This window comes from Carettochelys insculpta, chromosome 27, assembly GCF_033958435.1.
Source record: "Carettochelys insculpta isolate YL-2023 chromosome 27, ASM3395843v1, whole genome shotgun sequence".
NCBI lineage: Eukaryota > Metazoa > Chordata > Testudines > Carettochelyidae > Carettochelys > Carettochelys insculpta.
Window position 1 is genome coordinate 16438103 of NC_134163.1, and position 26341 is coordinate 16464443.

A 26341-nucleotide genomic window follows, 5' to 3' on the forward strand; every position below is an offset into this window, starting at 1 on the left:
ACTGAATTCACCAATGTCACAATTTTACACTATAAGCATTTAGATATAATGGACTTTCAGCATTAAAACAGACACCCTTTATCCCCATTAGTCCTTTTAATCAAGGGTTTACTGTATTGTCACATCCAGTTCATTTATCAATATTTATGTTTTGTTTATCATAACAAACAGTTTCATATTAATCTGAAGTTAGATTTAATATCTAGGATGCAATGCTAGCAGGTGGTAACTGGGCATGGTCTCTAGTTTGAGTGCATAGTCTTTGCAAGTTTAGGACCTTTGTATTGCAATGTTTGGCTTTTGCATGCTCCACTACTTATTTATTTTATTGTTTTGGTGATGTTTACTTTTTGGACGATATTTAAGTCAAGTTATAATAAGAAAATTTAGTGTTCATGCTAGCTTCAAATTCTTAAGTTAGAAGTGGCAAAGTCAGATATCTAAAGGCATAAGTCATACATGTACAGCTTACTAAAACAGTCACTTGTTTTTCATGTTGGTTAGCTGGCCAACACAGACCTACACAAGTTGTCTAAAGGCCAGCTTGAATTTGATATTATTCTTTTAAAAAATCTTAATTTTACTAGCATTCTTTCATTCATATTCATCAACTCCAGGCCAAAAAAAAAAAAAAAGCATTATTTACACAGTTCTACTAAAGACCCTCTTGTGCACATCGTACAGCGGATATGCTACATTAACCATTGGCCTTCTCAGTGTCCAAAATTACCGTCCAGATCTTTGTTCCACAGGTCTGGTCATCCACTTGCTCCTGTGGGATACAGACTCGGTGCTTGTCTGTCATGCTTTAAATGTCTGCTGTTTGTCCTGGCGCTGATTCATCACAACACATTTCTTGGCAACCAAGAGAACTACGTCCAATAATTTTGTCTGCTATTTGCATGGTCTTATGCCTGCAAGACTGTGAGTTATGCAAATTCTTTCCATACAGATAATTTATAGGTAAACAATTACTCTCTCTCAAAATCTTTGCCTCTCCTACCCCAGTACTCTACTTTATACCAGATCTTTTAGTTCAGTTTTATCAATAAATATTGATAGTGACCAAGGGTAGAGGCCATCAAAACAATGATCCACAGACTACTGATGAACAACTGACAGATCACTGACTCATGACTTTACTCTTTTTTTCTCTCTCCATCTGCTAATTTGTATTAAAAGAGCTAAAATTATATCAAATAGTTTTCCACCATTACTTGCCCATATAAACAGTTGCTGCATTTAGCACAGGGATATTACACTCATGAATGGATGACAGTTCACACACAATCAGAAGAATTAGTCCATGGGACTATTCAGGTGTGCTCCATACTGTGAAAAAAGGTTTTAGATTCCCCAGCTTGGTGATTAGAGCACAAGGCTGGGAGTTTTGGCTGTTGATCACGAGCCCAAATTCTGCTCTTCTTTACTCCACTGAGTCAGGAGCAACTGCTGGTACTTACCCAACAGGCCTCACCTTCACAATGTGGCTAGAAAGCCAAAAAGTGCCCTTTAAACACTGGATTTTCTCTGAGGTCATGAGTGACAAATTTTTCAGTATGTATGCCTTTTTGCCTGACACACGGCTGTTCTATCAGCAAACTCACGTGACAGAACTGGCCTGGTAGGAATGCTCTCTCCTGCACACACCAGATCTTGCTTTGGGCTTCTCTAGAAAAAATTGATTAAGAGTTCATACCTATATTTTCCTTGGAGTTGAAGAAAGTAGTTATTAAGAAATGAATGGTGTGGAGAAAGTGAATATAGAAAAATTATTTACCTTTTCCCATAATACAAGAACTAGGGGACACCAAATGAAATTGATGGGTAGTAGGTTCAAAACTAATAAAAGGAAATTTTTCTTCACACAGCGCACAGTCAACCTGTGGAACTCCTTGCCGGAGGAGGCTGTGAAGGCCAGGACTCTATTAGGGTTTAAAAAAGAGCTCAATAAATTTTTGCAGGTTAGGTCCATAAATGGCTATTAGCCAGGGGTAAAGTATGGTGCCCTAGCCTTCACTACAAGCGCAGGAATCACTTGATCATTGTCTTCTGTTCTCCTTCTCTGGGGCACCTGGCATTGGCCACTGTCAGCAGACGGGATACTAGGCTGGATGGACCTTTGGTCTGACCCAGTATGGCCGTTCTTATGTTCTCTGCCCTAGATAAAGTCCCAGGAGGGTTGCTGAGCCACTGCCAGAGTAGACCGGAGTTGTGGAAGACTGAAAGTATGCCTATTGTAAATGTCATAGTCTGTTTCCTATTGTCATATTGTCTGTATGCCTATTGTCTGCTTCCTTGAGCGGTCATATGTCTATACTGCAGTATAATCCTGGGTTTGAACTCACCACAAGCCTAACCCTCTTCCTTTCCATCCACATGCAAATGGCACTAACCCAGGGCTTAGACCCTGACTCACATGACCCCCTGGGAGGGGAGGACGGTTCAAGCCCTATTGCTCTGCAGTGTAGATACACCCCCACTGGAGTTGTTTTCTGGGAGTCTGCCAAAAATGTCTCATGGACAGTCCTTAAGCCAACCATTTTACCATACTGCACCAAACAAAGGGTTAAGGCAGACACATCCTGGGATAGAACTAGGAAAGTTGGTATGTGTGTAGTCAAGCTCAGGTAACAATGTTGATGGAGCCCCAGGTTTGGACCTGGACCTAGGGTTCAAAAATTTATAACCCAGGGTTACAAATGACTGTAGATGTTCAAGCCCTACGTCTGCTAAACTGGAGTGCTACTAAGCCTGGGCTTGTGTTACAGATTCAGTGTACCAAACATGTCTATCCCTCCAACTTCAGCTTTACTTTCACCCGATTTTGGTTATCCCATTTTCTTCCAGATCTGACTGCAGGTTAGGAGCAAGTCTGTTCCTAATACTTAGTACATTGAATGCTCTTTAAAAAATATCAGTCAAGATTTTCAGATTTTCTCCAGTGAGGTGTGTGTGTGTGGGGGGGGCCTTCTCCCATTTTTGGGAACCTCACTTGAGGGTCTCCTGAAGTGTCCTGATTTTTTTTAGAGCACTGAGCACTTGTCATAGGGGAAAAGAAATCTAGATTCTGTAAGGGGTCTCCAGTTGGACTCTCCCATCTTCTCACCCCCTCAGAAAATCATGATTTGCTGTTAAAAATCTTAGCTCATACTTTTTAAACAGACAGCTCTGTGTTTCAAACAATACCCAAGATTATTAAAACTGAAAATGTTTAAAGCCTTATTCAGCCATCGCCATTTCTGCAATTTATTTGCATTTTGCAATCCTGTCTACTTGGACAATGAAAAACACAGCACTGGAGATGAGCAAGACTGCCTTCAATTGCTTTACACTGCAAACAACCTCTAAATTCCAACCTAAATGCACATGCACAAACAGAGTATTGCAAAGCAGTGCTGGCAAGACTCTTGCAAGTTACCAGCTCTCTGTTGAGACTCCATTATTTGTCAAAGTGCTAAGAGTCCTTCAGGAAATAGAGGCCAATACATGCATGCAAACAGCTGAAATACAGATTTTTTTTTTTTAATCTTAAAAGCGCATACAGTAACCCTCCACTGTTTGGACAAAGCATGTGACTTTTGCTGCTGCTACCTACTTACAGAAAGATGTAAGATTAAGGCTTTGTCTACACTTATACAATTAAAGCACACCCATGGCAGCACTCTGAAGTGAAAGTATGGCCATGGCTGTGTTAATCACCTACATGAGGGGAGTAACTCCCAGCTCTGGGAGCCTGTTTATACTGACACTTTACAGCACTGTAATGTGCTGTGCTCCAGGAAGTGTGTGCAGTAAAGTGGCAGTGTAGACTTAGCACTAGTGTCATTCAGAACTCCTGGCTCATGTAGGATTTAACACCTGTGACAGCACGACAACTTCCATTTGCATTACTACTTTCTATTCCAGCTTCAATCAAGTGACTGATACAAGTTTGCAATTTGCCATAGAAGGATTAAGTTACAGGTTTATCTTTCACCAAGATATTACTTACAGTTTCTGATTTCAGATTAGACTATCAGTGTGCAATCTCCCCAGCATCTCTCCCATGCAGCCAGTTTTACATGTTAATGCTACAGTACATTGGCTGTGAGATCAGATAAACTGAGAGCAGCTGTGCTGGCTCTGAGAAGCAGAGCCATTCTGTTTATGCATTTTTCCCCTACAGCTCCATTAGTAGTTGGACTAGATTTGCAGGTGTTTTCCAGTTTTAATTTCTACAGACTTCAAAACACTTTGCCAAAATCATTGGCTGATACATTATTGCAGTGTTTCCCAAATGGTGTTCCACAAAGTGAAAACAAGAGTTCCACAAGAAAATTCCATTACAATAGCTGACTCCTCTGCACTGCCCTGCCCTGCCACTGCTGAAACAGTAGAACTAAATTTAATTGGTTTAACGGACAGCAGGGTGGTGGGAGAGATCTGGCCATTAAACCAGCTGAATCTAGTTACATTGTTATTTCAGCTATGACAGGGCAGGGAGCCACACAGAGCCCCTCACTTGCCTTACTACCCAAGCAGTCACACCTTTGTGTGGGCATGGCTCAGCTCACTCCTGCCAGCAGAACACATCTACGCCAGCCTTCCTGCTGCTGAGGGCATGTGGCCACCCACCATAGGCTCCCCAGCCAACACCATGGATGGGTCAATCCCAGGAGCTGGTTTGGGTCTGAGAGGGGTTAAGCCTGAGCATGGGTAGGTGGGTTTGAGGCTGAGAGGTGTTAAGTCTGGGGATGAGGGGGCCAGGTATGTGGGATGGGGGGGTAAAGCTTGGGGATAGGGGGTGCATTTCAGGTCAGAGCTGAGGCGGTAAATTCTGGAGATGGGAGGTGGGTTTGGGGGCCGGGAGGGTGGAGCCTGAGAATGGGGTTCCACAAAATTCTTTCACATTTGAAAGGGTTCCTTGGCCAAATAAAATTGGGAAACTGCTTTAGATACCATCCTGCTGCCTTCCAGGATATCCCTACTGAATCCTCATACATCCCCCACACAGTCTGCCTGGCTCCCAACTAAATAACTCTTTAGGTCAGAAGTTAGAAAACTGTATCAAACAATCAGTGACTGATGAATTTGCAAATGATTCATGCTGCTGAAAAGATTGCATAAATTCTTTCCATATCATCCCTGGTCCCACTCTCCCTTTCACCCTAAAGACAGTAAATGTAGGCAGCCGGGAGCATGAAAAGTATAATTATCTAACCCCCTAACTCTACCCAAAAAACAATGAGCTATTTGTTTGTTGCTTACTTCCCTAGATCATTAATTTATATTCTAACAATTTCTAGTGGGGAACTTTGAGATAATCACATTCTCCTTTTATGTATTTAAAACTTTTCCTTCTCAAGGTATTATTGCAGTATAATGCTGTGACACGCCCCTTTGTAAAGCACCAGTAAGAGAAATGTCCAGCCCAAGACCTGGGAAACTGGAAATTCTCAATCACCACAACAGTCACAATGAGGAGTTTACACTTGATGTATTTGGAAAGTTAGTTGTAGTGTTATTATAGATATGTTGGTCCCAGGATATGACAGAGACCACGTAGGTGAGGTAACACTGTGAATTTAAATTCACAACTCCACTGGACACCAAATTCCTCAGATTTAACAGGGATTCTGCTTTTATATTCCAACAGTTTATAACGTGCCACACTGCCTGATACCTTTAATTGCTTCCTTCAAACCCTTTATGCGTAAACAAAACAATACAATCTAAACTGCAATTGCCCACACTATCTCAAGAGACCCACTCCATCAAGTTACCACTTCTGTTTTCACAGTCTTTCCTGACATATTTAGTTCAGGCTTTGTCCACATTAGAAAATGAAGTTGCCGGAGTAATTACATCACTGGTGCATGCCCACACTTTGCTTTTTGTGTCAGCAGTGTGCTCACTAGGAGTGCTTATCTCAACTGCATGTGGTGCAGCATGGTACATACAGAGATGGTGCCCTCTAAGACTCAGGGCCAGGGCATGCACCTGCCATGGGGACTGGGTGCTTTGTGGCTGGCCCCTAGGGACTGTCAGCCTGGGGAACTCAGAGCCAGCCCCAGACCTTGCTACGTCTGTTCCTGAGCACCAGCTGGCTGCACAGAGGCATTTTCACAGGGAACCCCGACAGATCTCTCCGAATCTAGTGGGAACTGCAGGTGCTCAGAGTCAGTGAGACTCCTCACTTATGAAGAAGCCTAGCCAGGCCAAAGATTTTAGTTTCCTTCCAACCCCTGACAAGTAACAGCAGCCACTGAGGCAGCAGAGAAAGTAAAAGGCCTATGAAGACAATTCAGAGGTGAACATGGGGTGGGAGCTGGATGGTCAGCCACGGAGCCAGGACGGCCACATCACGTGCAGAGGGAGGCATACAAATCCAGTTTCCATATGTTCATTAGCTGCAGTCCTGGAATGTACAGCCACATACATGCTCCACAACAAGAGCCATACCATCCCATCTGGTTCCCACATGGAGGATCCCATGCAGGAGCTGCAGGGTCTGGTGGGAGCTAGTCCCAGCCACGCGCAAATCTCAGCAACTGCACTCTTGGTTCACTCAGGCCCTCCAAGCTCTTCAAGTAGAAGCAGCCTGTGGTCTCAATCCTATTGCCTGGTGGTTTTTGCAAGCTCAGGTGAGAAAACAGGCTTTTGCTTTGCACTGAATGTTCTCTGCTCTGAAGCACTGGACAGGCAGCAAGCTACAGCCTGCCCCTCTCAAGTTCTGCGTGCGTGTGTGGAAACAGGCCTTTCAAATAGCATTTATCTGCCGCATGCGATGTGTCCTCTTTCACAGAGCTGCATCCGTGTCATTAGGGGAACACATCTCCAAACCAGACCCAGGACAGGCCAGAGTGCTCCTTCTCCCTTTGCTGCACTGCATCAGTATAAAAGCAAGAATATTTTATTTTGGCCAAAGAACTGATGTTCTCCAACACAAGCTGTTTCAGATTAGAAGATTTCACACATGACCTCTCTGGCCTGGCTTCATGTCCAGAAGAAGTATTTCAACATATATTAGATTATAAATTTTTACACCCAGTGAATGCTGTTCTACTGCAGTCTGCAAATGCTGAGGACTTTTCCTGGAGAGCTCAGCTGCATACCAGACTTCCTCTTCTCTGCAACACTGGAAATTAAGAATCACATTCATCGTCCTTCCAAAACCTTCCATCTGAACTTACCAAACTGACTCTGAAATAAGTTGTAGCCATGCCCAATCAAATCTCATCAAAACTGGGAATTCTTTGCTCCCAGGCACTAAGGCCCTTAGCAAAAGGCTTAAGCTAGGCAGCAGCAAACAGGATTTAATATATAGTTCCACACTGCAGTGTGACTTTGTAAACTGGCTTTCCTCTGGCTGTTCAGGGTCAGAAGAACTGACTATTTATTTGAGGTGATACTTTTTTTTTTACATCACACCTGTTGGAGCCAATGCATCTAAGAGAGACTGAGCTGGATTCTCTTCCTCCTTATGCATAGAACTTGAGAACAACGTGTTGCTGGTCATTCCTGCTCCTGCAGACTCACTGAGTGCAGTCACTCCCCCTTGCAGAGGGTCTGCAGGGTTTCACTTGTACCATTGTCAAATCTGATTGGCAGTGTAAGCCAAGAGCCCAGCTTGACCTTCCAAGCTTTGGAGGCAGGAGGGTTGTTGATGGGGTGGTGTGCTCTTAAACTGGAACTACAGACATGGACACAGATGGAGCACAACAAGCACAGCTGTACAGGGTAGAAGTGAACTCTGTAGTAGCAGGCCCCTGTGTTTAAGAGTCTGAAGTGCAGTGCTATCTCATAACTCTGACCTCAGACAAGGCAGTGTGGACCAGAAGGGGTGAATTGCACATAGAGAGAACCTTGCCACATCCTAAAGCTATCTAGAGAAAATGGCCACCGCTTTTTTAATTTGCCCATTATTCCTAAGGACTCTATTTTGGGACTGGACAAACAGCAGCTCATGAAGGAGAATGCAGATGGGTGAACCTGTGACCTTTGGAGGCAAAACAGCCGTGTTAGCGAGATGCTTCAAAATCTTCATACTTTGCATGGAAAGTGATTCAACAGAATTAACAGTGGGTTTCAAGGGCTTTGGGGGTTCCTGCTTTATCGCTATGGAACCAGCTCAGCTCAGGTCAAAAAGAGATGAGGGCTGAGACCAATACATTTCTCTGCAAGCTCCTTTAAACAGCATTGTCCCAGCAAGAGAAATGAAGCCAGTTTGCGGCAAATGAAGAGATTGAAACAAGAGGGAAGCTGCTTGACAGGCTGGAGTTCAGTGCCTGGTAAGACTGACTGGTATTTTAGAAATACTACTTGATTGTGAATAAGAGAAATTCTGCCAGTAATTGATAATCATGTCTTGTATGTGATTAATAGACTCCAGTGCCAGAAGAGGACTGTTTTGAGAGTCTAACCTGACCTCCTGCGTGACACAGGGCACACTGTCACCAAAACAATTCCTAGCACAGAACTTTAAGGAAAACATCCAATCTGGATTTAAAAATGGTCAATAATGACGACTCCACCAGAACCCAAGTTGGCTCAAGAGCTGGAGGACTGCAGCTGCGAGACACTCGGCTGTTGGACAAAAGTTGCACGTTGGGAAATTCAAAATCCCCTTCAGGGAGTATTTAGACACCTCCACAATTAGATAAAATATAGCAGCCCCAATAGTACTTTATGGAAGGGACTGAAAGCACCCCTTGGCTCCCAAGGTGCAGGAAAAGCTGAAGAACTGTTAGGGGAGGCTAGGTAAGCTCTGCTATAGGAAAAAAAAAAAACACTCCTGTGACCCCACCACAAATGAAGTGGCTGGCTGAACCATGAATCCAGTCAAATTCAAGAGCCTTGCCAAGATTAATTGTCCCACGCAACTCCCTGAGGAAAGACTGAGGAAACTAGGGTAATGCAGCAAGTCAAGGGTGGAGCAGGGAGAGCCTACCCACCACTTGTTACTCTTCCCACTAGACCCATCTGCCCTGTTGGAGAAGTGGCTTAACTCATTAGAAAAAGCAGAGAAGAAACGAGACTGTTGGGAATATTCTTGCACCAGCTTCCAGGAAGCGGCACTTTGTTAGGAGCACGCACAAGTTGCTCCACCTCTATGCCAAGATCTCCCCATGTAACACACATCCTGCTCACCCTCTGCGGACACAGAAATGCCATGGACGGAGGCTGTAGCAAGGAATTTGAGTCCAGATGTTGCTGGCAGGATGTCACAGAACAGGGGGGGCAGAGTAGACTTCTCAGCGAGTAGGCCAGTGACTGTATATGTGCAAGAGCTGACCATGGGAAATTCATCCCTTCCTGTTCCAAGACCCACAGAGCTGCCCCAACAGATGACAAGTCTCTGAATGCAAACAACTTCATGTCATCAGCTGACAAAGTTCCTGTCTGACCCTTCCTTTCTCCCACACCCATTCTGACAACCAACTCAGAGGGTGATGAGCCTGTTGCCTTACGTGCTAAGGAAAGAAGCCCCAGTGTTTTACTGTTAACACAGGAAATGCTGCCAAATCCTTCTGGACAATCCTGTTGTTGATTAGCAACCGTAGCCTTAATTCAAGGCAACAAAGGGATTAGAAGTTAGATGGAAGACATCAGCAAGGTCAGATCTAGTCTGCTCCTACCCATAGGAATTGTATCTCTACAATTGCTTCAGCCAGCCTGGCTTTAAAATGTCCCAATATTCAGTCTAAGGTTCACTGAATTCCTCCTTTGTTCTAAAGTAATTCTTTTTATTTATACCAGCAGTTCCCAACCTTTTCCAAACAGGGACCCATTTTGACAATTTGGGAAGACTTGGTGGTCCAAGGCAATTAAAAAATGGGGCGGGGGGGAAGAGAGGCAGAGTTGTAACTAGCTAATTTTGCACCTGACAAGAATATAAGGTTGTATCTCCTCATATTTATATATGCATAATACTTATTTAATAGAAAATGGGAAATATATTAACAAACACTACATTTACTATAGTCAGACTTGTGGTAGTGGAAAGACATCCCCAAACTGCTCCCCCCCGCAGACTTAAACCCCACAATCAGGGGCTACAGGAGTCACATTCAGGGGCTAGGGGAGTCACACACAGGCACTGGGAGTCACTCAGAAGCTGGAGGGGGCTAGGGGAGGCACAGTGACCCCTGCAGCTGGAAGTCAGCTAGGGCATGGAGCTCAGGTCAGCACAGCCAGTCACATGAACCCCAGCTGGTCCTGGGGGTGTGGGGGGGGACGAGATATGGAAGCCGGCCTGTGGGACCCCTGCTGGGGCCTGGGGGTCCCCATCTCCTAAAGAGGCTAGAAGCCAGGGAGCTGATCAGCTATGCCCTCCCTCCTAACCTCCGACTCAGGCCCCCACCTTACGTGAGCTGGGCGCTGCTTCCCAGGTATGTAGTTGTCTGCCATGCAGCTGAAATGGTTCTCAATGTAATTGACTTGCTTAACTGCCTGACCGCTGTTAATCCAACCAAGAAGTTGAGAACCACTTCAGGAGTGCGAATGGCTTCTTAACAGCCACCTGTGGAGCTGCCCAGCCAGCGACCCTTTTGAAATGTAATCACAACCCATGTTTGGGTCCCCACCCGTAGGTTGGGAAACCCTGATTTATATAGATTTAAATTCACGTGCTCTCAGAGCAGATGGGTAGCACAACAAACTGCAGTGTAACAAGAACAAACCCCCCCCGAATACATCAGGCTACACACCATGCTTCTAACTATGATACCTGAATAGTCAGGAGGTTTGTTCCACAGCTCAGGACACATGCATAGACTCATATCTGATCCAGCTCGTTCTTGTTGCCTTTTCTGTCCTTAGCGCTACCTTCCTCTCTCCCTCAGGGCTGCTGTCCCATAGAGAACTATCCCCACAGTACCTGTCTATAGGGGGTCTCAAAGCCATCAATCTAGTCAGCTTGGGTACAATGCCATAAAAGCACTGGTGGTGGTGATTATCCTAACTGCAAATTATAAAACACTAGTCGGTGTTTTATGTAAAAAGAGCCAGAAAGTATCAGCAACAGCCTCCTGCCAGCAGTTTGATTTTACTTACACCTGCACAACTGGCTTTGATAAAGGCAGTAAAAGATATCCTGCTTCTGCTCTCACCCAACAATGTGTTTTTGAGCAAATAAAGTCTGAAAGGGGAGAGAGTGATAGAAAACGGTTGGGCAGCCACACCTACCACCAAAAGTGATTGAACATGGCACTCAGACTGCGCTAATGGGGTGACTGCAATAGGATGGTGAGTAAGTTTAGTAATCTATTTATTTATGAATTAACACAGGCCAGTGTCTATCAAAATGTACAAATCAAAAAATGCTTTATAAACACCTCATCTTTAGCACCTCTCCCAAGAAAGCAGTCTCCAGGTCTGCACAGGCAGCCCTCAAATAGTACTCTGTCATATCTTCCTACTTACTCTGATAATTGCAGTCCTCCTGCTCATAAGACATAGCAGGCAGCACTGGTAATATGGCCACCTAGTGGTTCTTAAAAGTGATCTATTTCCTTCCTTTACTTACAGAAGATTTTTAAAATACTTAAACACCAGAGGCACCTAACTAGCTGTCACCAGCAACTGTACTTGGAAGAGCCATGCAAGTTCCGCCTAATTCTGAAGAATCATTTTGTGAGTGACAGGGACAACGCCAAAACTAAATGTCTGTGTATTGCAGAGGTGAAACAAATTTCTTATAGGTGCTGTTGTATTGCAATCCCCCCCGTGATGGCCCTCCAATCAGGAGATTGTGATACAATAGTACCTGTAAGAAATTCAGGTGTGGGGTGGAGTGCTCAGGGCAGGGGGCTGAGGTTTGAGGGACTGGCCACTGCACTGCCCAGCCAGTTAATCCACAAGGGCACCCTGCCCAATCCACAGGACTGAAGCCTGGGGGCACTGAAGCCATGCCATCCAGAGGCAATGGGGGCTGGTTCAAACCCAATGTGGCTATGACCAGGGACTACAGAAGTGATTGGGGGTTTAGGATCCTGTGGGGAGGATGGTAGCAGAGGAAGGGTGGGCTACCCTTGCCCAGCACTGGCTCGGGTGGTGGGGGTAGGGGTGGCAATACAGAGCCCCACCCTAAGCTGGCCCCTCTGTCATGGCTGCACAAGCTGACCTTCACATTTGGTCTGGTCTGCATACACACAAAAGTTTCCCTTTGCCTTGGGGCCTGGACACTCGATTTCTCCTGGATGGAATGAGTGCTTTTCAAGACTAGTTCTGGGCTCAGCTTTTGATTCCAAAGTCTCAGCCTCTCTTCCCCCTACACACCTGTGACCATAGTCACCCTCACCCTATCAAAGTGTAATTTCAACACCACCACTCATCTGATTATGGACACAATAACTTTATGCCATCACAAAGTCCTACCAACCCCCTCAGGCTGTAACTGATGACTCTCTCAGTAAATTACTGCATCTATTTTCCAGATGACGTAGGATGAAGTATTTGCAACAATACAAATACAGCATGGACCAAAGACATCCTTAATGTAACCAGGTGCAAGATACACTACTGTCAGTAAGTTAGGCCATTTCAGCCCTGATCCTATGAGGACAACAATCCAGCCCGAGTCCCATCACTCACAGAGGCCTAATGGAACTCCCATGTAATTTTCACTACAGGATCTAGGACCTACAAACATGGCTCACAGAACATTAGGAAGATAGCCCTTTTCAGTTCCCTTTGTAGAGGTAAGAGATGAAGGAAGGAGTTTGGATCAGTGACAGCTTTCTTACCATGTGAAGTCGTTAAGGAGGATTTGTATGACATTACATGGTGCACATTTGACAACAGATGGGTTTGCTGTTACATCTGAGGACCTGTAGGAATACATATTACCTCAGAAGCTGCAGCACAGCACTGTGCAACACTTGCTGCAGAGAGATAGCAGTTGCTTCTAGTTATGAAAATCATACAGTAATAAATATGTCAAAGAAACCAATACAATCTTGTACCAAAGAGACAGCAATATACAGAATACCAACTGTAACAATCTGTCATAAGGAGAATGGCAGATGCTTTAAAAATTAAGTGGTGGGCAGGCAGGCAGACAGACTCACTCTCACCCTTTATGAGCAGTTGTATTATACCACTCTTTTTCACCCAGTATAGCATATCAGCACTTCATCAACAGCAGAATGTGGCTGAAAACTTCAAAGGTCTCTTCCACTAGAAATCGTTAAGAGTTAAGGGAGGCAAACATACAAATTAGCCCAGCTCAGAAGGTACTGATTAATTTTTTTCTTAAGTAAATGCCTATTTCAAGACATCAACTTCCTTGAACCTCATTTAACAGAGAAGCAATCAGCTGCTTAGGCAGGCAGGGTCTGCACAGATGAAGAATGCACTGCTTGCTTAGGACTGAACAGCCAGTCTGTCTCTCAGCTGCTTCTTGAAGGAATGAAACACACTGTACTTTGGTTGGATGTTGGTGTTTGTGATCTTAAGAAGAGAGGAGCAGATTTGTTTAAGTTTCCCAAACTAGGTGCTTTCAACCGCTGTCTTCTCCCATAGCTTCAAAAGACTTCAATAACCAGTGTCCAACAGGCAGGAGTACCTTCTTGCTTATTCTGAGCCAAGCAGGCTGAGTTAATAACAATGCTCACGCCACACTTGTTACAGAGACAGTTGCAGGAAGGGTCCTGTTGAAGTCAGTGGATTTCTAAAGAACAAACATAGTTGTTAATCCTTCAGTTGAATATCGTTCTTACAAAAGCAAACTCCCTTACAGAGGAGTTTGCCTTAGCCACATCACAAATGGATGACATATCTGCCAATGCACCGGGAAGGATAGGGACATTCTGCTGAATGTGCCATCTTTATTAAAATTCCTTTCTCAAGAGACAAGCAACAGTATTAGTTAAGCAAAAAGGGATATCGAAGGCACCTGACTTAGGCAGTCTCTCATAAGGTGTCCCACCAACTTCTGTAAAAGCACACAGAAGGGACAAAAGATCAGGCCATTGGTAACCCGTCCGGTCACAAGCATGTCTCAGCCTGACAGTAAGTGCTTACTAACTGGTCAGAGACTTGCTGGGAATGCATTAAGTGTCACAGACTGCCTAACTTTCCCCATATTGCTCCTGCAGGTTGTGGAAGTTATCGGAGTTTAGGGAAAATTCTAATAAAGAGGATCATGCTAATAAAAATAAAACAAACTACAATTAACATTATCCAGAGCACCCAGTTGACCGATTTCTTTGCATGCTGCTCAAGGCGTTCAGATTCATCCTTCAGCTTCTCAAAGTTCTGGTCTGCCATCCTGAGAGAGTGAGATAATGTCTAGGGAACAAATAAGAGCAAGCAGTAAGTCAAAGTTGATTTGCAAGATAATTTGGCTTAATCAATCACAAGCACTTGTGTTGATGCAGTCAGAAAAGCAGGAACCATATTTCAGCACTGGAGAAGAGATCAGACCAGCCATAAATACCAGATTTGAAAACTGACTGGTGTCTGAGTAGTTAAAGAGAAGCTTCTCTAAAGCCACCTTAAGGCACCCAAGTGAAAGTGTTCCAATTGTCAAAAAAGCATCAATTACCCACATCTCCCACTGACTTCAACAGGGTCTGTGGGTGGTCAGCACCTGAGAGCCACACCATTTTCACATCAGGCATCCAGGTTTGAAAGTTTTGGTTATTACAAAAAAAGCCCTAAAGAATCGATAGTAATGACCAGTTGCCGTACAAAGGATGACAGGTTCTTCTGGCAAACTCCTTGTCCGTCCCACCCCACCCCACCCCATCATGTCATATTTAGACTATTACAGCTCTTACATGTACCCCGTATCTTGGCACATAAATGCTAGGTGTTGCAATACTGAGATTTTCTCACACTGCAATCTGTGCTACCTGATTATCTTGCTTAATAACGTTCTGTGCTGCCAGGGTGTTGTTTTTGAGACTGCGAGCCAAACTCAACATTTCTTCAGCCAGCTTCTCCTGCACGCTGCGATGGTGCTGTAACACAGCATCTAACTCAGTTGTTGACTGCTTCTCTTCAGATACAAGCCCCCTACAGAGCACAAGGGAGGAGATTTAAGACTGACTTCTCGTGGACTGTTCACAGTGATTTAAGGTCACTAGCAGACAATGTCAGAGTTACACTACGGCTCAAAACTTGATGAGATGGAAAAGAGTCAGAACAGCAGTTTGTTAAAACAGCTAATAAACTACAGTTGATCCTCTCTCGTCCTACACTCTGTTGTCCAGCAACCTCCATGGTCTGGCATGATTTTAGTTTGCTGGATATGCACTTATCATGGGTATAGCCAAGTTTTCCATGGTACCATAAAGTTTGTTTACAGCCAACAGTCCTGGCTCTCAGTGTTCTGTGCTGTTATTTAGCTACAATTTACCCCCAAATGTCTTCTTGGAGCCCAGTGGAAGCATTGGTAAAGCTGCTAGACAATACTGACCTCCCTGGTCTGGCAAATTTTCTTGTTCAGCACCAGTTAAGTCCCAAGGGTGGTGGATTAGAGAGGTTCAACCTGTACTCACATTTGGTGCTTCTACAAAGGAGCATTGAAATATTTCTAGATGAGTGAATGAAGTACATTCAGGAGTCAAAGGCCCTTGGTTTCTGATCACAAAGAGTTGAAATATTAAATTATGACTTACTTCCGTTTCCGTAAGTTTAGCTCCTCTGACTCTGGAAAAAAAAAAAAAAAGTTTGTATTTTAGCAAATGATAAACTTCCAGACCTGACTCTCTTGGAGAAAGCTACTGGACCAGGAACCTGAGCAAGTATGACTGAAAACTGCAGAAAGTGTCTTTAGTTCTGTAAGAGGTTCATGGACAGGATGCAGAATTTAAATCTCTCTGGGTTTCTGCACCAGGTAACAAGGGTTTAGAAAGTCCTACCCCTCCCAGTGGCAGACAGACATCATGCTCAGTTGTCATGTAATGTTACACCTGTGTCCAATGGAAAGGACGAAGACACAAGCACAGGTAACACGAAAGACTGGTTTGTTGCTTCTTGTCCTAAGTTAGATATGTAAACTGTTCATGGTAGAGACTTTAACTGTACAGAACTTGGCCCAATTGGCACCTGACCCAAACAGGGAGCTACTGAAATCTCAGTAACCAGGCAGACACTTGTAGTTGCGTTATCTTTTAGTTCAGTAGAGGAGTCCCACGCTGGCAAACTACTAAAACAGCATGCTATAGCTTGTCAGGCAAGATTCAACACCCCTTGTTCCTACCCACACACATTCCAGCCATCTGCTTTGATATAAGCACTTACCATTGACTGACAGGGGATCCTGGGAACACAACGGCACAAATGAGAAGAGAGAGAAAGAGTAATATTACACACATGCAAAAGCAGTGCTCTGCAGTCTTGCATCAAGCAACCCCTGTGCCCCAGGGCATCCTCTGGCCCCAACATTTCTGATCAGAAAAATCAGAAACAACGAAGCATGGGCTGGCTCTCCATGTGTAAAGCACAAGAGATGAAGAGAGCCCACACTCCTTATTGTGGCTCCCTCCTCTGAAGGCAGTGTGCTGCCAGCTGAGTCTCTGCTCTCCTGGGGAGAAGTCTGGTTGTAACCTCTGAACACAGGGTTTCAGAGCATTGTACTTTAAGATGTTTTTGAGAGATTCCATTTCTCCAGAGACTATAGGTTTCTCCCTTGGCCCTGCTCCTACCCCACTCTGGAACTAGATGGCTGAGCACTGCTACTAGGCAGGGCCACCAACAGCAATCCCTGTGAACCTAATCCCTTTTATGTTGTAAGGGTAGTGCCAGGGGAGTAGCTATCTATCTGTGACTATTGCTGTCAAAAGCCAGATGCAGAATGTAACTTACCATTCCAAGCAGCTCACTCCTCATCTTGCCTGTGTAGCGAGCCTTTGTCTGCAGATGAACCATTTTAGTAGCTGGCGTTCCCTCTTTGGTTATAGTGGGAGTTCGGCCAGGGGCCAAGAATTGATTTGCCAGGGCTTTTTCTGCTGCTGAGGACTATAAAAAGAGGGCCAAATTAATCTTATACTCTGCAGAGGAGGCTAGAGAATCACACGGGACCCCTTTTGCTGTTACCTTCTGCAGAATGGAAGGTAAGTGAAAAGGCACTACAGCACAGCTGATCAATAGTACATAGCTCACGAGACATACACAGTTCTGTACAAAGGGCAAACAATACTGAACAAGGACAGACTGGCCTCAAAAGGCTCAAAGACAAAGGAAAAAAAGCCATAAAGCCCACATGAAGCACTTGCCTTGTTAGTGGATCTCTGACTAGGGCCATGGAGGAGTATGTTTAACTCCAAATATCAGCCCTTTACATTTAATAGATTGCAAATTCCCAAACCACATTTGCTCATGATTTAGAGGGAAAGATTGTGCCTGTCTGCACTAAGACACCTGTTACTGCTTTGAGATGCAATATGGAGGTGGACAAAAAAGCTGCATGTTCAGTAAGTCACTTTGAGCTGGACACAAGATTCTTACCAGTTTTTCAGCTTCTAACAGTCCTTTTAAGAAGTCCACTTTGCGGGAGTATTCATTCAGCAGTTCAGGGGCAGGCTTGCTGCAAGAGTCAAAAGAAACCATGAACAGCAAGAGAGTCAGCAAACCTTATCACTAGTATTTCAGACAGTCACATGCACAGGGGACAGTTGAGAGATTAAGGCAGCATCTTCCAGCAGAACAGCTGAGCACTAGGGTCACCCTCACTCAATTTCTGAAGGATAACGCATTGTACTAGCCAGAGAGCTCAAGTGTCACCACTAGAAGCAATCCGAGGACAGGGCTGAGCTTCAGCAGCTAATGTGCATGGGAGGGAAAGGAGGCAGCTATAGCTTGCCATGCTGCTGCTTTAAATTCCACCTTTTCTGGTGACACCAGCATGTATTTCCACAGGGATGACAAGAGTGCAGGGGAAGCCCACTAGAGCATGGTTTCCCAAACTGGGGGTGTCCCCCGGTGGGGCTTGAAGAAATTCCGGGGGGGTGGGGGGGGTGAGGCAACCAGGCCCCCACCCCCATCATTTCCTGCACCTGAACAAAGATCCAGCCTTTGCTTCTGGCTCTCAGCCCCTGCCATTTCATGTGGGTGACCCGGCGCAGCTGCTATAAAAAGCAGGCAGCCAGTGAAAACCCACATGCAGCTAGCTGCCTTCTGCAAATGAGAGAGTGCGGGTTGGGGGGAGGATGATGGGGTTAGATGGGGGCTGGGGGTGCCTAGTTTTGTAGAAAGGCAGGAGACGGGCCTGGGTGGGCAGCTCACATGGATTTGTGGGGGGGCGGGGGGCAGCCGGCCAGCTTGTGGGACTCGTGGGGTCAGGCGGCTGGCCCCAGAAAAGCAGGGCTTGGGCGGCTGGCCCCAGCAGCACGGGGCTTGGGTGGCTCAGGCTGGTGGGTGGGAGGGAGGGTGGCCCCCGCAGCACGGGGCTTGGGCAGGTGACTTGGGTGGCTGGCCCGTGGCTGAGATGAGTGGCTGGTCCCAGCAGTGTGGGGCACGAGTGGCTGGGGGGGTAGGTGGATGGCTGGACCCAGCAGCTGGTGGGTGAGCAGGTGGCTGTCCCCAGCCACATGGGGCTCAGGTGGGCAGCTCTGGCAGAGCAGGTCTCAGGTAGGCAGGTGGCTGGCACAGGGCTCAGGCAGCAGGCCAGCTGGGGCTGCACGAGGCAACCACAAGGGGCCAAGAAAAATTATTTGTGCTTATTTTTAATTTTGAATAACCTTTTTATATTACACTTGTGTTTATTTTAAATTATGAATTTAATTTTTTTTTTTGTTAAAGAGGTTGGATGATGGTAAAGAAGAGGTGGGAGGTTGTGAGGGTTTCTCAAAAATCAAAAGGGGGGTGTGATGCTGAAAAGTTTGGGAACCACTGCACTAGAACAATAAGGACATTGCAGACTGCTAGAACACCTGGGAAATGCTGCAGGTTTTTAGTTTAAAATGCCCAGTAAGACATTTGATGCTTTAATGCCACCTGTATGGCTTGTCTGAACACATTGTTAAGGGCTCTGGTGCTGGGGCCATGTTTTTCCATAGCTTTATAAAGCACAATGGGGCTCAGCTCATAAATGAGGCTTTTCAGTGTTCCTGCTGTGTTGGTGATACAACAGTCCCCACAACTGCCTTTACCGATATTCAAATGCCTTACCAATAGAATACCTCACAGACCTAAGTGTGCTCCAGGGCTACAACTACAAGGGCACAAACCATTCAGCTATCACCCCATGTGTGGAATGTGCCACAGTTTCAGTGTTCTGGGGTTGCATTTATTTCACACTTAACAGGTTACTGTAAAAAGAAACACAATTTTCTTTCAACCCGTTTCAGAGACAGCATCTCACCTTGAGTGTTTCTTTAATACCAGGAGCATCTCTTCAAGAGCACATACATACTAAAAAAAAACCAAACACCAGACAATTGTAACAGATGGGATTAACAGGAAACAGTGTGGTAAAGGCTGTGCAGATATGAAACACCAATAATAATGAGGACTGTCACCATTTTCATAGGAAGCATCACCCACTATTCTTTTTATCTGTGTTGAAGTGGCTCATTTTTTAAAAGCTAGCTGTACAAAGTTGTATCTGTCTAACTCACCCACACTTTAGAGCCTGCATCTTACTGCCTCAATGAAAGAAAATGAAGAGGTAGGCAGCTAGATCTTATCAATGGCATGTATGAATTAATACGATAAAACTAAGCCCCCTGTAGAATACTCCCAACATCTTCCCTCACATCACATAGTGGAAAGCTCAAAAAAAGGCACACCAGTAGACTCTCAAACCAAAATTTCCTTCCCACACATGAAAATAAGCTCCACGAACAGCAATCAGCAGCTTGAAATCCAAGATACAAATAACAAATTAGCAAGTTTCAGAGGCTATAGATGCTCTGAGGATCCCTGCCAACTTCTGGGAGTTCACAATATTTAAAAAGAATTTCTCCTCTATTATTGCTGTGCTGAACACACACATGGACCAGAAGAGCCATGGGCTGCACGGAGAAAACACACGGACTGCTCCATTATATGGAGTGTTGGAGAAAGTAAATAATTTACACCTCCTTATAATACCAGAACTAATCAGGGTCAACAAATGAAATTAACAGACATCAGGTTTAAAACAAACACAAGGAAGTATTACTTCACAAAATGCACAGTCAATCTGTGGAACTCTTTGCCAGATGATGTTGTGAAGGCCAAAACTATAACACTCTCATAGAGCTACATAAACTCCTGGGTAGGTCCATCCATAGCTATTAGCTAAGATGGGCAGGACTGGTGGCCCTAGCCTGTTTGTCAGAGAATGGATCACTTGATGATTGAATGCTCTGTTCATTCCCTCTTGGGCACCTGGCACTGGCCACTGTCAAAAGACAGGATACTGGGTTAGACAGACCTTTAGTCTGACCCAGCCTGGCTGTTTTTAGGAAACTAAAAATATTCTTAATTCTTTAGAAACAGTGACTATGTCTGACTAGTAATATGAGCAGGTCCAAATATTTCAGAAAGCAATTTTTTAAAATTGGAAACGAATTTTTAGTATCCAAAACTCCTTCCCCCATGCTCCAAAAATGGAATTTGTGGCAAATTGGTTTGGATTCTTGCTGTGAGCACCTCTGATTTCTCAGAATTTTAATGAAGAACAAATTATCACTATTGTCCCTTCTGGCCTTAGAACATGTGAATTCTGCAATATCATGCAAGTTGGAAATGAGGGAAAAGGGTTATTGAATTACCTAGGAACGTGACTAATGTAGTCAGTACAAGATTCCTTCTGTTATTAACTTCTTATGGTGTCAAAGGTTTTTCTGCCACTCTTAGTAGAGAAGAGTGCACATGTGTATTGCCAATGCTGTCAGGAGGTTTTTGGCAACTGAGCAGAAGACAGCTGAAGACTTTGGCACCCTAACTGTGTGATAGTCAACAGTCATGGGTTTTAATCCCCAGTTCCCTATCCCATTCACCAGATGTTCCACTGAATAGTTCACTGAAGTCTAAGGGACAAAAGCCCTAACACCTTCTCTTCAGGAATAAGGCATCTTTTCAGTAAAGTTGGAGTCCTGAGAGCAGGAGAAAAGACCTAAATAGAAGGATCCTGCTTCCAAGCAATGGGATTGACTTCTGCAATTCTTTGACCAGGCAAATGTCTGTCCTGCCAGCCCATAGTTTACTCTCCACAGTCTCTGAACTTTTTGTTTTCATAAGCAGCCACCCACATGGTCCAACCAACCAGTTCCTTCTGGCACAGAAAGAAAGCTCTCACAAGAAGGTATCAAAACTGGGCAAGTTAGACTGTGGATAAGTGAAGAGATGCCCATCTGGCTGCAGCTACCATCCAATGGGGAAATCATCCCCTTACATTTCCTGCTAAGAACTGTTCATGCTATTTCCATCCATTACAGTGCCCCTGCAGAAGCGAATGAACCAGAATTCACATGCCCGGAAAGAAACTGGTAAAACAAACGAAACAAAAACCCCCTGAAGCAAAAGTCCAATTTAAAAGACAGGCTGAACTGGAAGGGAGTCCCTCCTGAGAGACAGCTCTCTGGTTCCTAAATGCAATGTGAAGATTACAGAGGAACAACTGGCATGAGAGAAGCAACACCTGCACTGCTGGCTCTCCTGCATATGCTGCCCAACCACAAAGCTGAAATATGAGCCAAGCTACAAAGATATGGCTTTGAAGTTTATTCACAAAATCTTAAAACTCCTTCAATTCAAAGGGATTTGTAGCAACAACTTAAATAGCATGTGTTCCCACAGCTGCCTGCTTTATTTATCATAATCACAGAAGCCATGGAGTGGTGCTGACTAATGCCCCATGAGTTTCATTTATCTTTCAACCAAGAAATTGTATCTTTAGGTAAAGGCTTTTGTGCCTTATGACCTATCACATGTATATTTTGAATAAGAACTCATAAGTTCAAAGCCTTGTTATATCACAAGCTACAGGAAAAAAGTGGTATGGTATACAGCATAAAACAGAAATCCCCAGATGCTATTTTGATATGGTCCTCCTCCTATAGAACAGCAAGATCTTTCCCTGGGCAAACACAGGACTGACATGCAAGGGGCACATGCATATTAATGATATGGGTTGCACACATTTTGGAATAAACTTGCTCACATTGTGGCACAGAACAGCCTACTGCTCATATTAACTTGTCCTAAAAAAATTAGGTAATAGTATCTCTAGAATAGGTACGTGGACAAAATTGGCAATGGGCCTTGTTGCAAGGAAAAGTTCCAGGACTGGTGTTCCTACGGCATAGACTATGGTTCAACACATTAACACGTGGTTTGAACCGGGATGGGAATTTTCTAGCTCATTACAGGGGCTCTTTTGCATATTTTGCTTTATCTAATTCTTGACTCCCCGCCTCCCCCTTCTGCCCCTCTGCTCTCTGATTTGCTCACCTTGACAATATTTTTCTGATTTGTTATCCTTGATTACTATTTTTGGTTCTCTGTGCCCTAAATATTGAGTCTATTCTGGTATGGCTACGGTCTGAAGAAGTGGGTCTGTCCCACAAAAGCTCATCACCTAATAACTTATTTTGTTAGTCTTTAAAGTGCTTTTTTGTTTTGATAGATCCACTGCATGTGTGGCGTCAGAGTGACCTCCAGTGGCCACAGCCAGGATGATTAAATAAAGAAGCTTTAAAATAAATCCTAGCAGACTAACTTCTCCTGTCCTCACAACAATATAGTTCAGAATAAATGAGATTATTGTGAAGCCACTGATCAATAAGTTTATGAAGGTACAAGTGAAATACTACAGTGGACTCTCTCCTTAAACCCTATGCCACCAACACTCCCAGCTATCTCTGAGATACCAGTGACTTCCTAAGGAAATTACAAAACATCGGAAAAGTTCCTGACAACACTATCCTTGCCACCATGGATGTAGAGGCTCTGTACACTAATATTCCACATGAAGACGGATTACAAGTGATCAGGAATACCATCCCTATGTCACCACAGCCACTTTGTTCTCACTCACAATTATTTCTGATTTGGAGACAATTTATACCTCCAGATTAGTGGAACTGCTATGGGCACCTGCATGACCCCACAACATGCTACTATATTTATGGCTGACCTGGAACAATGATTCCTCAGCTCTTGTCCCCAAGTACCCCTCCTCTACTTAAGATACATTAATGACATCTTTATGATTTGGACCCATGGTACAGAGACTCTAGAATAATTCCACAGAGACTTTAACAATCTGCACCCCACCATCAACTAATGCCTTGATTACTCCATGTGAGACATACATTTACTGGACACTACAGTACAAATCAAGAATGGCCTGATTGGTACTACACTCTACCGGAAACCCACTGATCGCTATACTTACCTACCCGCTTCTAGCTTCCATCCTGCACACACAACCAGATCCATTGTTTACAGTCAAGCCCATAGGTACAAGCGAATTTGCTCTGATCCTACTGACAGAGACCAAACATTACAAGATCTTTACCAAATATTCATAAACCTGAACTACCCGCCAGGAGAAATAAAAAAACAAATCCACAGGGCCAGACGAATGCCCAGAGACCAGCTACTCCAAGACAGGCCCAAAAAAGCCAAGAACAGAACACCACAGGTCATTACCTACAGCCCACAACTCAAACGACTGCAACACATTATTAAAGACCTACAACCTATCCTTAATCAGGATGCCACACTCCAGAAGGCCCAAGGCGACAGGCCTGTTCTTTCCTACAGACAACCTCCCAACCTCATGAGGATTCTCACCAACAGTCACAGTCTATACTGCAGGAACACCAGTCCTGGGACTTTTACTTGCAACAAAGCCCACTGCCAGCTCTGTCCACATATCTATTCTGGGGATACCATCACTGGACCTAACCAGGTTAGTCACAGAATCACAGGCACAATCTCATGTTCCTCAACTAACATCACATCATGTGCCAACAACGCCCAGATGCTTTGTATCTTGGACAGACTTCAAACTCTCTCAGACAAAAAGTTAATGGGCACAAAACAGACATAAAAACACTCCTGATCCACAAACCGGTCAGCCAACATTTTAATGGAGTGGGCCATTCTGTTAATGACTTAAGAGTTTGCATCTTACTGAAGAATTTTCACAGTACTTTGGAAACAGAGGCTGCCGAACTTTCTTTTATATTCAAATTTGACACATTAACATGTGGTTTGAACCACGATACAAATGTTCTGGGTCATTAAAGGGGCACTTTGGCATACTTGGCTTAATCTAACTCTTGACTCCCCCCACTACACCCCTCTACTCTCTGATTTGCTCACCTTGATAATCTTTTTTCTGATTTGTTAATCTTGATTACTATTTTTGGTTTTCTATGCGTTAAATATTGAGTCTGTTCTGGTATGGCTATGGTCTGAAAAAGTGGGTCTGTCCCACCAAAGCTCACCTAATAAATTATTTTGCTTGCCTTTAAAGTGCTACTTTACTGCTTTTTTGTTTTGTACAGTGAAACAAGTCAAACAATCAACGGTCTAACAAAAAAATAAGATACACAAATTGGGCAAGGTAGTACCTTTTACTGAAGCTTCCCACACCTGAAGAAGAGCTTTGTATAACCACAAAAAGCTTGTCTCTATCTCCCCAAAAGAAGCTGATACAGTATAACATATTGTCTCATCCACCTTATCTTGCTAATTTCCTGGGACTGACAAAACTACAACACAGTATACATAAATCTCCTCTCAGATCCAACAACATAAAGATCTCCTTGAATAAAGCTGGAGTAATCTCCAGGAGAAAACAGGATATAGTTTTAAATTCTGCTTCAATATCAGATCCAGGGATATGTATATTAGATTTATCTCAGTAACACAGAAGGCTCAGTATGGCTTCTAATCAGAAGGCCTAGTCAAGGAAACCAAATACACCACTCTATCAGCAGCCTTGGACAGCTCAATGACCGGAGACTGGCACCATAACAGGGAAAAAGAAGATCTTCCAAGAAAACATCAGAGACAAGGAATTTGAGAAATTTCTCTCCAACGACCAACCTGACCCAAAGCAAGTTCCTTGTCAATGGTACCGCCTCTCTGTAACCATATCATTTGCAGGTCTTGGGGTAACTGCTGTGTTCCTCAAACACAGGAGCGTGTTAAGATTTGGGAATGAGACTATAAGGAAGCCCAGCTGCACCTAAACACTAAGTTTGGTTACAGCCTAGGCTTGTAACTGACAGCTAATGCCACAATGCAGTTTTGGTGCCAGCGGTCTCGTAGTCGTGCTCGTCCGTTTCTGTAAAAACGCCTGAATCCTCAACCAGGACACAACACTCCGCGCCCCTCTGAAGAGCCGGGAGACAAAGCGGGCTCACAGGGTCTCTAGTCAGGGCGCGCGACCAGGCCTCGGACCCGCTCCCAGCCTAGAGAATGGGCTTATGCAGCCAGGCACTGACGAGCTACCGCGCCCCTCGGCCCAGGGGGCAGTCGGGAGGCGGGACGCGAGGCTGGGAGCACCCAGACCCCGTACAGGGCAGAGGCAAGTTGGGAGCACTAGGACCGGCGACCCCCCGGCGGGCCGACCCCGGCACCTTCTCCAGCCGCCACTCATCCGGCTCCCGCCGCTCAGCCGCCAGCGCCTCGCAGCGGCTCAGCAGCCGCAGCAGGTTCAACTCCAGCCGACTCGCCACCATCGCTCTGACCCGGAACAGGAAGCCGAAGCACGGCTGCGTCTGAGCCAGCAGCGCCCACCCAGGGAAACACTTCCGGCCAGGGGCACGTGATGCGCGTGCGCAGAGCCAGGTTCCGGAGCAGCTGGAGCCTGGCGCGGCGCGGCCCAGCTCAGTCTCCGGGCTGCCGCGTGGGGCGCAGGGGCCCCGGCTTGTCCGCAGTACGCGACCGCGGCGGCAGGAACGGCGCTCCGCAGCTCGGCTCCGGGAGCCTGGAGCTGACCCGGCTCCAGTCATGCGCTAAAGGCATTTCCAAAGTGAGCCGCTGCTGCTGGCACGTCTAAGGGCCCCTCAGGCGCCAGCGCCGGGTAGAGATCCCCCCTCTGCTTCCGCAAGGTCGCTCACAGCGCGTTTAACCCGGAAATGGGTTTAAATTTAAACTGCACTCAGCGGAGTGGACTAGAGCGGTGACGTTTCCATAAGAAGGATGTTCAGTGCAACACCAAAGCTGCATAAGCCTCTTAATTTTAGATGATTCCTTCTTAAAATCTCTCTTCTGTGCAGCCTTCAAGCAGTGATCCTTCGGGGTGAATAACTTCCATTTACCAGTCGTGCTCTACGCCGTAGTTACTCCCCCGGGGCAGAGAGGGGGTGGTTGTGATAGGACAGTACAGGTAAGAAATGTAAATGAATGCAGAGGGCTCAGGGCAGGGATCCCTGCAACCAGATTACCTACTGCTGCCCAA

At 45.1% G+C, this 26341-nt stretch overlaps 1 protein-coding gene across 4 annotated transcripts; it reads right to left on the reverse strand.

Annotated features, from left to right (window-relative positions):
* Positions 1–77: 77 nt before the first annotated feature.
* USE1 (unconventional SNARE in the ER 1) lies at positions 78–25634 on the reverse strand. Of its 4 annotated transcripts, none has more exons than XM_074978020.1 (9): positions 25518–25634; positions 19295–19344; positions 17440–17518; positions 16798–16950; positions 16234–16252; positions 15609–15639; positions 14841–15003; positions 14176–14274; positions 78–13654 (listed from the first exon to the last, which is right to left on the reverse strand). In XM_074978020.1, exons 1-9 carry the CDS (start codon positions 25617–25619, stop codon positions 13595–13597), a joined length of 756 nt encoding a protein of 251 aa, XP_074834121.1. In that variant the 5' UTR covers positions 25620–25634; the 3' UTR covers positions 78–13594. The 4 variants fall into 4 exon arrangements, with proteins under 4 accessions (XP_074834121.1, XP_074834119.1, XP_074834118.1 ...); XM_074978018.1 differs by having other exon boundaries at positions 14162–14274; XM_074978017.1 differs by having other exon boundaries at positions 14155–14274.
* Between the last annotated feature and the right edge of the window lie 707 nt (positions 25635–26341).